This window comes from Nanorana parkeri, unplaced genomic scaffold (genome assembly GCF_000935625.1).
Source record: "Nanorana parkeri isolate BGI_ZX_2015 unplaced genomic scaffold, ASM93562v1 scaffold414, whole genome shotgun sequence".
NCBI lineage: Eukaryota > Metazoa > Chordata > Amphibia > Anura > Dicroglossidae > Nanorana > Nanorana parkeri.
In genome coordinates this window covers 343,998-358,934 of record NW_017306682.1, presented here as the reverse complement: position 1 = coordinate 358,934, position 14,937 = coordinate 343,998, and the positions used below count along the sequence as shown (strand labels likewise).

Genomic DNA, 14,937 nt, shown 5'->3' with positions numbered 1-14,937 from the left:
TATTTTAAAAGTGAAACCAGCTGTTCTATTGTGCGTGGGGGGGGGGGGGGCAGGGGGTCCCGCATCAAAATGTAATATTTTGCAGCTTACCAGTCCTTCGATGTGGTAACATTCGTTTTCATCTTTCAGGCTAAGAACATTTTTGGCAAGAAGGCAAGAACAGAAAAGACCTATTGACCTTGCCAGAAATGCAATGTTCTTGAAAGCTGAAAATAAAGCTTGAAGGAGAACTATGGGGTTAGGGCTTTTCCCCATAGTTCTCCTTAGGGTAATGGGAGGACGCTAGTTTGTGTCCTCCCGTCACCCTAAGCTCAGTATACCGCGAGCTACAGCTCGCGGTATACTGAGACGCCACAGCTGAAACGGATCCAGACAATTCTGTCTGGATCCACCTGGCTGCGTGAGTGACAGCTGGCTCTGCCTATCTAGAGGCAGAGCTAGCTGTACCCGCCCCCCTCCCCCGTCCATTCCGCCAGTCAGCGCTGGAGGATCGGACAGGGGAGGGTGGAATCCAGTCCCTCCCCTGTCACGGCTCTCTGCAGTGACAGGATCGAGAAGTGAGCGAGCGCCTGTATGTGTTCGCTCACTTCCTGATCTACTGAGCCGACCTGTGACAGTTTCATTGTCACAGGTCGGCTAGAACTATGAGGATGAGTGAAAATCACTCACCTCATAGTTCTCCTTTAAGAAAGGCACTAAGCCTAAAAAACACTTATAATCTTATAGTTTTTGTGTAAACAATTAGATCCATTCCACCATGTAATAGAGATGAACTTAAGCAGAAGTCAAGCTTGTGTGACAACAATGGTTGCCCTCATAGATCCAGTAGAGAAAAAAAAAAGTGTACAGTGGTACCTCGGTTCACGAACGCTTCTGTTCGCGAACAATTCGGTTCGCTAACAGGAAGTTCGGCAAAATTTTGCTTCTGTTCGTGAACTCTGCATCGGGTGGCAAACAAAACCGCAGCAATCTTCCCTGCTCTGACACATGGTCGTGGCTTCCTCTAGTCGAGATCGCGGTCTGATCACAGTTTGATTCAGTTCGCAACCAATCCGGTTCGCCACCAGAATCGTGCAACGGATTACGTTTGTGAACCGAGGTACCACTGTATATGGAAATGAACGGGATAACTAGTTAAAAATAAAGGAAAAAACAAATGCGGCCACCACATCTCAGGACTGGTAAAAGGCAATACGTGAATCTTTTCTTTTTAAGCCTAGATAAGCTTTTACAGACTTGCTACAAATTTTAGGACAGTTGACAACCGTAAATTAGGAAGGTTAGACGGAACTATTTGTATGTACCACAATACATGCCAAACAGGTTAGACTGAAGGATGACAATACAATTATACCAGGAGATGGAATGTTTACATAACTTAATAATAATGTTCATTTATTGCATCTTCTGTGATCAGTCAGTCATCTAGCAGTCTTTTTTTATACTGTACATGTAACATTTTCATTTGAAAACTCACTTTCTTACATACGTCTTTGATAAAACCTAATGATCATATAACAATGCGCCGCCAATATTTACACAGTTCATAATCTTAATAGTATTTAAATATTTGCAGTTAAATTAGAATTTTCTTCAGCAGATAAAAATGCAGCCTCTGTATAAAATTGGTAAATTGTCTATGATGCAACTCCAGCGCCAGGCCATGCTTGGCATCATATAAAAATCTCAAATATAGATTACTTCTACGAAAAATAAAGTCTGTCTTTTTGGTGAAGCCATGCTGGTAAAGACGGTTGGATGGTTACATGGCGAAACGTGGTTAGAGACACAGATGACAATAAGAGGTGTATGTATGTGGGGTGGGGGGGTTGATGCCAAATGCAGATGCCATCAGATTAGTCTGCCCACCTGCTCCAGTTTGTCAGCCTCTTTTACTGGACTGTTGTTGGGAGCCTTGACTTCACTTTTCGAGCTGGCATCCACTGGGCACACATAGTCCGTGCAGTCATCAAATTTCTTCTTGCGGAGGTGGCCAAAATTGGACAGTCCAAGCTTCTTTGGCTGTAAAATGCAAGAGTATCAATGAATGAAATGGCACATTGTACTTTGAACATAAAAAGCATATATATTCTAAAGAAGAATGGTTTGTGCAGTCTTAAGATGGAAATCTAAGGTAAGTGTGTGTGTGTGTGTGCGTGCGGGGTGGGGGATTAGTCAAAATTAGCTTTAGGGGTTTATGAACAGGGGAAGGGTTGGGATAAGGCTGGACCAATCCTAGGAGCCAGTTAGAGGTAGCCAATGCTCCTTAAGAAATACATCTGGTGCCTAACTTTTGAGGTTCTCTAGTTGCTGACCATGGAGCAGGCACCTAAATGAAATACTGCTGGCTCCTGGTTTGGATAAACTGGCTCCTCAATTCCATATTATTAATTAATCCACCCCTGGGTTAGGGTTAGTTTATAGAAAGGTAAACCTGTTTTTTTAAAGCAAAAGTGTAGTCTGATATAAAATACCTCCATTTACCCCAATTTTGTACGAATAAAAAACACAAATACATGTATTAATAAAAATACTATTTTAGTAAGTCTTACAGGGTTATTCACAAAAGGGTGAAGAGATTGGAGAAGGCAGGAGAAGTCAACAATCTAGGACAACATAGCTGAACTGGAAAGTGAGCTGAATTGGAGAATTTTTCCAAATCAGCTATGTTGTCCTATATTGTTCACTAGTCCTGCCTTCTCCAAACCCTTCACCCTCTTGTGAATAACCCTGTTAATATTAGTCCTGGGAATGGAAGGGGCAGCTGGTAAGGCAATCATACTTTACTACACTGTACAGAACACAGGTAACTGGTTGATTGTAGGAGAGAGCATAGGTCTGACCTTAGTGTCCCTGTCCTTTCACTAGCCAATCATGTCCTGGGGAGGTCCTTGACCAAGCTGTACTGCTTGAAGTGCAATAGAGAAAGCACAGGTCTGGCTCACTTAATGTGTTGCTGTTCCTTCAGTAGCCAATCATACCATGTAGAGGTCCTTGAACAAGCTGCATTGCTTTAAGTGCACAGGAGAAATGTGAGGTCAGAAGCTGGCATTGCTGTCCCAGGGTTTTCGGAATGAGAAAACTAACTGAATTTTTGCTTTTTGCCAGGACACTTTACACATACATATTCCAGCTGTGAATCTTGCCGGTTGCCTTCACTTCCACTTTTATTATCCCCACAATATGGTTATTTATTGTAGGTAGAACGCTACCTCTTAATTGTTAACAAATGTATACCAAGAACTTGTTTTTCTATAATTAAAAGCAGAGTTGCAGCTACATAGCTAAATCCCACTGTGCGTTCATGCAAAAAAGCATATTCGTTAGACTCATTCATAAATACTAAAAACTATCATTCATACAATGCCTTGCAAAATATGACACATTTGTGAGTAGGCAGGTTTCTTTATGCTAATAAACATATCATAATGACATCTTCACTGGTGCAATGGGGAAAGGGCCAAGCTGCATCGTTTATAGGCATGGGCCCAGAGGTAATTGCTTTTGTGCTTGTGTGTTACAATGTCATTCACTAAAATGCAATCACTTCAATATGTTTTGTAGAACATGCCCAAATGCTGCTTTGCTTGCTGCAAAGGAGTGCTGTGGTGTGTCTGTGGGCATTCTGTAGACAGACCCCATGTGGTGATAAGCATTAGACAAAATATAATTTAGTACAAAAAAAAAAAACCCCAAAAAAACAATGAAATGCAAATAAGTAGAGTAAAGAAAAAAACAAGCTTACACAGAATATTAAAATATATATTTGATCTGGCTACTATGTCAGCTTGTTAAATGAGAAGTACTGGGATAGTAAAATATACTCTTCCGAATACTTGGAGCCGGTGTGGGACACTGCAGCTGTCATGCGCCAGCTCTATAGATCAAGAACTGAACACTTGTGTAACTGCTGATTGCTCAGCTCACAATCTTCTCCCTGCAGAGAGCAATGACTATCAGTCTCGCCCCCTGCAGGGATTCCCCCTCTCCTCTCTCTGTTCATTCAGCACTCATTGGAGGGACAGAGAGGGGAGGAGGTGAGCACAGCTTGTTCTAGCTCTAGAGAGGCAGAGCCAGCTGTCAATCAGGCAGCCAGGTGGATCGGAAAAATTGTCAGGATCTCTCCCACCTGCAGCGTGGCTTTGCGCCATCAGCATTAGCCCACTATCAGCCGACTTTGGGTCACAGGAAGACAGTAATAGTAAATGTCCTCCTGTGACCCAAAACAGAAGAAAAGCCCAAAAAAGGTTTGGCTTTACTTATCTTTTAACACACACTAACCGCCGTACGCCAAAACCGCTCTTCCACACTTAATCCTTCCAACAGTAATAACTTTTTGATCACATGACTACCATTTATGCTACCTGCATTATATTGCGACTTTACTTGCCTTAAAACCAGATCATGTATTATATGTTTATATGTTGAACCCAGATCATGTCTAACAATAATGTATGTGTGTATATCTGAATCATGGTTTGCTATAATGGTCATACTCTGCATGTAGGGCGGTGTTAGTGGAGAGAAAAAGCTTGCTCCACTCCCAAGCCCTCCTAGCATTGTTTCCAGACCTATCTATTTATGTTATTTTCATGAATTTTTGACACCTGATGAATTAACCCTGATCATGTTTATTTATAAATTACCAATCAAAATGTGAATCATGTTTTCTCCTAAAACATCTATACTGTAAATGGAAGGCTTTCGGTAAAGGGAATGAGCTTATAGGGACATATCTACTCAGCCGGTTGCTTTTATAAATTGGCTATGAGCTTTTTTTTAAACTAATATCATGTAATTAATATGTAATGTAATTAATAATTTTTACGCATTATTGTCATATGGAGTTGTCATTTTGGTGCTTCCAAAACCCCACTTCGCTTTCCACTTTTTGTAAACCATTCACCAAGCCACCTACCAGTAAGGCTGCCTATTCCACATAGTAGCCAACTGGGACATGTGAAAGGAAAGTCAGATCATGACCAAGCCAGGTTGGTCAATTTTCATATTAGAGCACCCCAAGCTTTGGGGTTCCCATGCCAACCTGGGACCTAACTGGCAATGTATTTCGGCATGACGTTCCAGCTACCAGTATTTCAGCCTTAAAAACAACACACTTTAAATAAACAGAATAATCCAGAATGGCACAAGTGAAATAGATCAACTGCGCTTTATCACAATAACCCACCCGGACTTTGGCAGAGGTGGACAGAGGTGAGTAGGTTGTGGAATCCATAATCTCTCTCTTTTCCTGCTGAGCTTCAGGACCAACTAACAAGCTGAAGTTGGTGGCTAGATGTCTCCTGAGTAGTGTCTTCTGCGACGGAATGTTCAACAGCATGGCGAGGGTGTCTGAATTAAACCGAGGTTCTAGTATCTGCGGAGACAGAACCATCTATTCATAAGCTGATACTATGCCATGAATAATTCATTAATTACTCTCTCATTTACAGATTCTCTTAACACATTAAGCCTGGGAACAAGGATAGGGGGGAGGAGGGGGGGGGGGTTAGACTCGTTAAGCAAAGAAAACAGGGCTCCATTTTTGTTCAGTCTGTTGTCTATGGATTCTGCCATTCCTGCAAACATCATGGATAGTGGAATCTGCACTGCCAGCTATTGTATTCAGGGTGCAGCCCCTGCCTGAATCCAATGGCGCTGCTGAACAGTGACTGCATCTTTTTAGATGTCTTATTAGATGCAGTCACTGTAAGCAGATTAAAGAAAAGTCAATTAAAAAATCAAGTGAGCTGGGTGAAGCCAAGATGGTGGCACCCAGAAGCAAACAATGTATTTTGGATGCAAGAAAAAGAGACACTAATCAATTAACAAGGTATTTGACCTGTTAAACTATTAAAAAACAAAAAAGACAGGGTCTCTTTAAAGTTGTTTTTCTGAACCGTAAGCAACTGTATATAATTTTCTATCACGTAAAATGGGTGGACTAATCTGAATAGTGAAAAGAGTTCCTGTATAGTTTAAGAAAGGAAATAGAAAAAAAACAACATTCATTTTCTTACAATCAGGCCTCCGTGAACGCCGCTGCCCCGAAGATTTGGTGCATATTCAGCCAGATCTACAGATCGCAGCCACTCCATGACTCTGTGGTTTGACCACTGGACCACGTCTGATGGTGAGATATTATTCTGCCCAGGTGAAAAAGGCGGAAATATTACGGAATTGAGTCGAAGCAAAGACTACAAGCATATATTATTATTAAAGGGGAAGTACAATGCATTTCCATGACCACATATTTTGGGTTAATAATGCAGAGCTTACCTTTCACAATTTTACATTATTGCTCTTAAAGTGGAAGTTCACCCTACAGTTGATCTATGAACCCTAAACAGCCATATAACCCATGTACATTGATAAATGCATAGCAGGTTTGCCTCTGTCTGTACTCTTGTGCTCCAGCAATCAGCAATGGAAACTGCCGGCTATTTACCAGCGACACCATCCAACTCATGATGTTGCTCGGTCCCCTCGTGCTATCTACGTCAGCATCAGGACACAGAGGAAACTTTTCACAGTGAGGCCTTGCAATCACAAGACGAAGACAGCAAAGAGGATGCCATGAGTTGAATAGTGTTGCTGGTAAATAGCCGTCAGTTTCCTATGCTGATTCATGGAAATCCAATGCACAGACAGGAGTCAAACATGGTGCTGCACATTTATCAAGGTGCATGTGTTATATGGCTGCTTAATGTTCACAGAGTAATTCAAAGGTGAACTTACACTTTGAATGTTTTTATGCATGTTAAGTTAAGCAATTTGCAGATTAGCCACAAGAGGGAGCAAATGCATAATATCCAATCATTGCTCTAATGAAGTGACTGTCCTCATCTCAAAGTGCCCTCCTAGTTCTTATCATGGAATACAAAATGATTAGCCTTTATGTTCGGAGTTTAAAGATATCCGAGAGTGGGAGTGGTCGTGGTCAAGTAGCTTAGCAAAAGACACTGGGGTAGGGATGACACCACTCATATTTTTTTTGTGAGGACTCAGGAGTTCATTTCTGGCAGATCAACAGTTATCTTTCTGTACTGACAGGATCTTTAAAGGGATAAAACATGCATGTATTGCGGAGATGTACTGGATTATGGGGTTTTTTTTTGTCTCACCAATCAGACCACAGATCTCCACTCTTTAGCAGGGCTACAGTGGCTGAAGATTCGTCAGCATCTGACACTTCCAGGAATATCGGAAGCCTGGTTCTCCCTGTGGTTAGATCAGCCAGCCCCTACCAGCAAATGAATCCGCAGCCTGCAGTGAGGGTAATCCAGTATGAAAAAAACTCCTATACTTTGCCTCTATGTGAGAGCTTCCTGTAATAAATACCGACCACTGCTGCTCTCTCTCCTTGTTGAAGGGTGACTGGTCTCATCTCCGCCCTCTCCTGTAATAAAGGCCGGGCAGTGCTGCTCTCTGTCCTTGTGGAGGGTGACTGGTCTCATCTCCGCCCCCTCCTGTAATAAATACCGACCACTGCTGCTCTCTCTCCTTGTGGAGGGTGACTGGTCTTATCTCCGCCCCCTCCTGTAATAAAGACCGGGCAGTGCTGCCTTCTCTCCTTGTGCAGGGTGACTGGTCTCGTATCTGCCCCTCCTGTAATAAAGACCGGGCACTGCTGCTCTCTCCTTGTGCAGGGTGACTGGTCTCGTATCTGCCACCTCCTGTAGTTTTCTGCAGTAATGGGTGGCGCTTACTGGGCCCCTCCCACAACTTTGCTCTCTACATAGCCTATATACAACACAGTGGTGATGTCATCACTGCTTTTTCAAGGTAGTAGTTGGGTTTGCATAGACATTTAGTGCACACATAGTCGACTTATATCCTATGCAGCTATAGAGCAATATACTTAAATAAATGTTTTCGTGCCTGGAGTTCAGCTATAACACGTACTGTATATCTAACAAAACCAAAAAAGCAAAACATTGAAAAGACTATACACTCATACCTCGTCAGCTGGCCTCCGGCGCAGGCAGTTTGGGTTGAACTTATTTGCATGTAAAACATGAATGGCACATTTAATGCTGAGATGGTGCAGCTGGCTGGTCACTTTTAGGAAGAGAAGGTCATTCTGGAATACAGAGCAGAAAATATTACCATGGGGAAATATGGGATCCATGTAGCAACATTCCTTTTATTTATATAGCACCTACATTTTCTACAGCACTTTACAGCCATATAAAGAGCATGCATACTGCTGACTGTATAAAATGATAATAGCATGGAACATCATGTTTTGTTTCTGGGTTCTTAAAGGGCACCTGTACCCAGGCTATGGACATTTTACGATTTACAGATTCTTAACAGTCACTAAAAGCTTTAAAGCCATCCATCAAATGACATCTGTAGCTGCTTTTAGGGCAGTTCACACAATTTGCATTCAGTAGAGAAAACAATGCTGCTGCAACTGCACTGTTTTCATTATTAAATAAAAGGGGGGGCCCTGGTGTGAAAGAGGGGGGTCTCTGAAGTAAAAGAGGAGGGATTCTGATGTGGAGGGGAACCCCACCTTGTTTTTTTTTTTTTTTGCATGAGGTTCCATACTGGACTCCTATCTAAGATAAGGGTGTAATATGGATTTTGGGGGACCACACATCGTTCATTTGCGTTGACATTTTTAGCCCAGGGTGCATACTTTTACCAGGTGCCGTGACTGAAAAGGGGTAAAGGAACTCTGCTCTAAGTCACATCTGTTCCTACTTAACTTCATCATACAACAGTTATAAATGTCACCTATATTTTATCCAGCGTGATATTTAGAGTTAATATTTAGTTATATGATAATCTGCCTGAGAGTCCACTTTAACTTTTTGCTGGCGTGGCTTCAAGTTTATTTTCCAAGCTCAGAGAGAAGCATTTTAACTTCCTCTTTTGCATTTTCTTGCCTGTATGAAGCTCATTTATTGCATTACCACATGTCTATTTTAGCACTTAAGCCTCGACTTCCTCCATCCAACCCCCCCCCCACCCCGGAATGGCCCTTTCACTGAACCAGGAGCACCTGTCTCTGGATCTTGTCAGGAAAGGATCAGTTTCTGTCTCCAGCACTGAAGTTCCTTATCACACGTTGCCAGGCAAAATATTTACACTGGCATAGAACAGACCCCTACGGTGCCACAAATAGAATGGATGGCAGTTTACTTATTCCCGGGCAGAGGAAGTTCTGATAGTATTACGCTGCTCACAGACTTGTTGAAAAATATGGAAATAAACAGATAAACTAAATTTTTTGTAGCCCATAAAGCACTTTATTCCTAAAAGTAGTAACCTATATCAGCCAATCAGAATGCATCTTGTATTGGGCTGACTTCATTCTCATTGGTTGCTGTCGGTCACTCTTTGGAGTTAGCACTCACAAATTAAACTTCACGGCAATAAGGATGGCTATATACATTTCTATTTGTGGATAGCACAATGCAATATCATTTCAGTCTCAAACTTATACAAATGCAGAACACTATGGGGTCTATTTATAAACAATTCACAGGGCCTTTCACCCTGCGATTATCTGTGAACATTCGTTTTGGTTGAATAATGCCACAATTAAATGTTAATATATTTTTTTTACAGTTCGAATGTATTGTTGTGTTATATTACATTATAGTACCTAGATGGAGCTGAGGAGCATCGGGAATAAATTCTTATTTCCAATGCTCCTCAGCACCATGTAGTGGCCAAAATGTAGTGTTCTCTAACAATATGTTCAAACAAGGAAAAAATATATTGAGACATGTTTATTTTTGGCATTACCTGCTTAAAATGAACGTTCACTGAAAACATCAAAGCTACCTGCCTCAGTGCTTCTCTAAAGAGAACTCGGCCCTAAAATAGTGGGCTGGCTCTTGAAAGAAGTTTTGGAAATATCAAAAATGCCTTGAAGTCAGTCTTGAGGAGTAGGCATTCCTAGGTAGGCTGCATTTTCATGCACACTACATTAGGTAGCGCCCATATGTGATGCTGAACCTAAATGATTGAGAGAACTAAAATCCAATGAGTGAAAGGGGTGGGCCAGGGACAGTCAGACAGGGGAGGAAAGCACTCATTGGATTTCAGTTCTCTCAATCATTTAGGTTCACCATCACATATGGGCGTTACCAAATGCAGTGTGCATGAAAGCTGAACTACTGCAGCCAGCAAATGTACTGCAGCCAGCAAATGGAGCGGGCTCTACATGATTTGTGGCAGCTTCTAAAGCAAAGTATGGGAAGCTCACAGTGTGCAGAGAAATCAAAGTAAGCAAAGGAGCCTGTACAACTGTGCAAGACTGAAGGGAAATCTGGAGTTCAGTTTAAAGTGACATTAAAGTCAGATTTATTTTTTTCCCCTTCCCAATTCTGCTGTAGGGACTTGCCTTAAATGATATCTCTTTATTCAATCATCTTCTTCTTTCCTGTCCTTTTCAGCTGTCCCTCCAGCGCTGGGTGCGGGTCTCTGATCCAGCGCTGACTCCTCTGTCCTCCTCTTCTATGATGTCCCACGGTGTCTGTGCGGGTGCACGCTGCTCCATACACTAACCTTGTGTCTCTCCTCGTCTCCCGGCCGAACATCTGAAGTGTGCATGCGCCCGCCCCAAGATCCTTTGTGGCCACCTGAGACTATTCAGATGTTCGGTCGGGAGCGCGAGGTGAAGACACAGGTAAGTTTAAACCTGTTTCAAAAGGTTTTTAAGTTTTTGCATACATCTACTGCTTGCTGGCAGTAGATATATGCAAAAAAACGTGAGGGTTTAATGACCCTTTAAGCTCCTAAGAACAAGAAGGAAATGCAGGTCAATTATCTACACAACATCCTGCTATCCCTGACTCAAGCTATTTGACCGCCAGATACATAAATTTGCTCCAAGGAGGCAGCTTTTTTAGAGTGAGCGATCATGTAAAAACCCAAATCCCGCAAAAATAAGTGGATTGAACTTTTAACAATGAAGAGGCACGCATGGGGAATGCATACATCCAAAGCCAACAATCTCTTTAATCAATTATCTGAAAAGAAAATGGAAACCAGGTAACTTACCACAGTTAAGTACTGTAGCATTCTTCCATCCACACGAGCGTCATGGAACTGATCCTTGTACTGTGGCAGGCCAATATCATCGAGCCACCCTGTTGGTGTAAAAAGGAAGCCTTAGTCTAAGAGATTAATTGCATTCAAAGCTTCAAAGCCCATAAAAGACATAAAAGCACTTACGTGTCACCCATATGTGGTCTAATTGCCCCGATTTGTCCTCCTTCTTCATGTTGATGGAATTAATAGCTAGCTGAAGCTTCTTTCTGTGCAAGGGATGCTTGATGCCAAGTTCCTTTAATTAGAATAAAAGAATAATAAAACATAAGTGGCCCTTCTATGCAGATACAATACTGGTCACATGATATTAAACTTGTTTTGTAAGGAAAAGAGCAATGTAAAATATATCACCACCTTTCATCTTTTATTAGAATTCTTTAGAAAGTACCTTCAGTGAGCACAAACTTTGCGGTTTTACTGGTTTTAATTCCCTTATCACCAGGGAGGGGGGAAAAAACAAAACTACCCTTGCAGTAGGGCTACCCCTGCACTACAAAGGCTAACTGCTCATTTATGTCTAGGGGATTGGTTTAAAGATCTTTTACTAACCTGATCCCCACTCCCCAGCAATCAGAGCTCACCTCTCTCCGCTACACTCCGGCTGGTAGACTGTACCTCGGCTTCCAAACATATAATGCTATGGGCCCTGCATCGGATGTAATGAAGGCAGCGGGCCTCCAACCGCCGGAGCGGAGGTGGGAAGAGACTGAGGCATCGGGCTTAAAACTTGCAGGAGCAGGGGATTAGGTAAGGAGCAAGAGAGATATTTTACTTACCTGTCTAGCCGCCAATGCCTCCAAGCTCCACTGTATTGCAGAGCTAAGCTGGCCAAAAATTCTTCAGCATCCAACACATTTCTGGAAGTGACGGATTCCTTCACTATGTACTGTGGTTCCACCTGCTGAGTCACACCATAGGTGTAGTGCCAAAACTACAGCACACAGTGGGGGATGCACACATCCGGAACACCCAGAGCATTGGATGCAGAAGATTCTTTAACTGCCGCAGCTTCGCAGGTGATGGGGGCGGTACAGATAAACATTATCTTTATTTTATTACAGGGTGATTTCTTTTTACCTATGCATTTAGGCAATATAGTCTACTTAAAGTATTTTTCTATTTTACATTTCTTTGCATATTAAAATGTCCAAAATCTGTAAAATGCTTATCAGCTGTGGAGATAATTTATCAACCACACATGGAGTGTGCATTGGTTTAATAGAGTTGGCCAACTCATAGCCTTTCTATATGGGATGGAGCAATAAAGCTGGCCATACACTAATTTCTTTCTTTCAGGGCCCTGTCACACCATATCCAGTGCGTTCCAGTGCGGTTCGAGCCCGGAACGCACTGGACTGCATAGATCAAACCAGGCAGCGTTGTGTCAGTGCCATTCATGTCAATGGAACCGCAGACAGGCCCCCAGCCTGCAGTGCGATCGCCCGCGCCGTAACGCGAGGTACAGGAATGCCCTACTTTCCAGTGCAGTGCGATCTGAAAAAATGCTGCATGCACTGCACTGTAATGAAAGGCATTCCTGAATGGCACCGACACGCCCCAGAATGCTGCCCATCTTGATCCATGCGATCCTGTGCGTTCCGTGCTTGAACTGCACCAGAACGCACTGGATACAGTGTGACTGGGCCCTCAAAGAAATTAACAAATTTCTCCATGCACGCTGCACAGCGTGCGCAGACAATCCCCCCTGCCGGACTATTGTTTTATGACAGTTAGCACCCGCCCCTGTCAGAATACCCAAACAGTGGCTGCAGCTAATTGGCTGCAGTTACTTATCAGCCAACTATTTTCTGCCCAGCTTCTTTATCAAAAGTTGATCGAGTAATCAACTTTTGCCCAGCGGGCAGAGCCAGACACTGTTAGGATTTCAGACGATTCCTGTGAATTGGCCAAGTTCTGACCGTGTGTGGCCAGCTTATTACACGATCCACGTGTAGCACTTCAAGGCAGGAATCAGATCCTGTATATGTAATAAGGAAATATGTCTGCCCTCATGTACATTTATAATTACAATCCATGGGTAGAAACAAGGCTTATTAAATCATTAACACACACATTGGTATGACTGCTTACATTGAGCTGATCTCCTTTACTTTAAAGTGATATTAAAAACGACAAACGTTTTAAGCCATTTTAAATGTTGATTAAATCACTTGAAACAGGTGCTGCTCCTTGATGTTTAAAAGTTTTAGCTTCCTGTAGAATCATCTGGTCGCCTAAGCACTGGCCATGATATCTTGTATTAGGGTGGCTACTCTCCCTTGCAGGGTCCTATGGAGCCTGCCCTTACTGTGTGCTAGTAATCTGTGTGTGTATTCACAAACACAAATCACTCTCCTCCTCTCTGCTCCCCTCTCCTCCATTCTCCAAACTAGAACATGGACAGCTGATAGAGACTTTGTGGTCGCTTAGCGATCTTATACTGGACAGGAAGTTCAGGGAAGTGGAGCTGAGAGAGCTGGGCAGTGCAGAAACTTTATGACTATGTACTTTGTTTTGCTGGCCAATGTATATTTGTTTGATCTGGATTGAATATTGAAAAAATGTTTGAGAGCTTAATACGACTTTATGTATATCTATAAATCATTGCAAAAAAATATACAGTCCATTCCCTTTAAATGGTACTGTCTCACCTTTTCTAGGCTCTGAGGTGTGGCCGTCAGTAAGGTATGACCCGAGTTCACCCATTGCCTGGCAAACATGACGTACTGTGCCAGACCAAAGTCTTCCAACCAGTTGCAGACCTGCTCATTACTCCACTGAGCAAAAGGAGCGTTGTAGTCACTGCCAACACAAAATAGAAATGTTGATTACGGGTAGGACTAATAAAGATGAAAACAAAGATTTGCCTTGATTTTTAAGGTAAAGCCCACCTAAAGTGTCACATTGATGTTACCTTTTATAGTTCTGTCCTGCCGTATGCTATAATTTAACTCATTTTCATTTGGAAATGCCTAAGGGCTAGTTCACACCAGCCCCAGTGCGTTCCGGCCCGATTGCTGCCGGAACACACTGTATCGCATTCCGGCCAGCTCACTTTGTTTTGGGGCGGGAGGGGGCATGGAGGTGCATTGAAGTCAATGGCACCGCAGCCATGTCCCCCCGGCCGCAGTGCGATCGCCCGCACCTGCGTGGCACATCAATGCATGCGTTCCCATCCGGTCAGAAAAAAATAGCACATGCAGCATTTTTTCTGCCCGCACCGGAACGCATCTTTAATCCTTGGATCTAGGCAGTGTATGTGATGCTTCAATTTTTTGGTGCAGGGATCCTTTCATCTAGGCAGTGTTTGTAAAGCTTACCTATTTCTGGGGCGGGGATCTTTGGAACTAGACGGTGTATCTGAAGCTTACCTATTTTTGGTGCGAGGATCCTTGGATCTAGCAAGCCTTGGTCCCGCAGTTGCACGCATTCCTCCTCTTTTAAATTCAGAAAGCCCAACATCATCTGCATTAAAGTGTCCTGATGGGGTTCTCCTTAATCTGAAAAAGTATGTGAAAAGACAGTTCACAATGAGCAAGATTTTCCTTGGTACATCCCTATCTTATTGTTAACAATAAAGCGGATGTGATTGCTGCTTGCCATAACTGTGTTGGTTAAAACACAACTCAAGTCAAAACTTTTTGTGGATTTCTTTTGGATAATATGGGGAAGGGACAGCAGCTCTGGCAGGTTTTAAACACTAAAATGATACTCCTTGAGGGAACCTTTCTGTCAGGTTTTAAATGCGGTCTGTTTCCATGATTTGTTCTAATTTTCCTGTTCTGTCCCATAGCTGTTGCCTGAACAGGAAGTGAGGGAAAGTCTCCCACCAAATAGTTGGAGAGAAGAGGCTCGGCCAGGAGA

At 42.8% G+C, this 14,937-nt stretch overlaps 1 protein-coding gene across 1 annotated transcript in view; it reads right to left on the bottom strand.

The window, feature by feature from the left end:
• PPFIBP2 (PPFIA binding protein 2) overlaps positions 1-14,937 on the bottom strand; it is a 137,792-nt gene that overhangs the window by 5,216 nt on the left and 117,639 nt on the right. Inside the window, exons 20-27 of the mRNA XM_018559741.1 lie at positions 14,445-14,573; positions 13,725-13,875; positions 11,197-11,308; positions 11,023-11,111; positions 7,961-8,083; positions 6,021-6,146; positions 5,189-5,377; positions 1,870-2,022 (exon numbers count right to left, since the gene is read on the bottom strand). Of these exons, the coding sequence (XP_018415243.1) occupies positions 1,870-2,022; positions 5,189-5,377; positions 6,021-6,146; positions 7,961-8,083; positions 11,023-11,111; positions 11,197-11,308; positions 13,725-13,875; positions 14,445-14,573 (1,072 nt within the window). The remainder of the gene's footprint in view (positions 1-1,869; positions 2,023-5,188; positions 5,378-6,020; positions 6,147-7,960; positions 8,084-11,022; positions 11,112-11,196; positions 11,309-13,724; positions 13,876-14,444; positions 14,574-14,937) is intronic.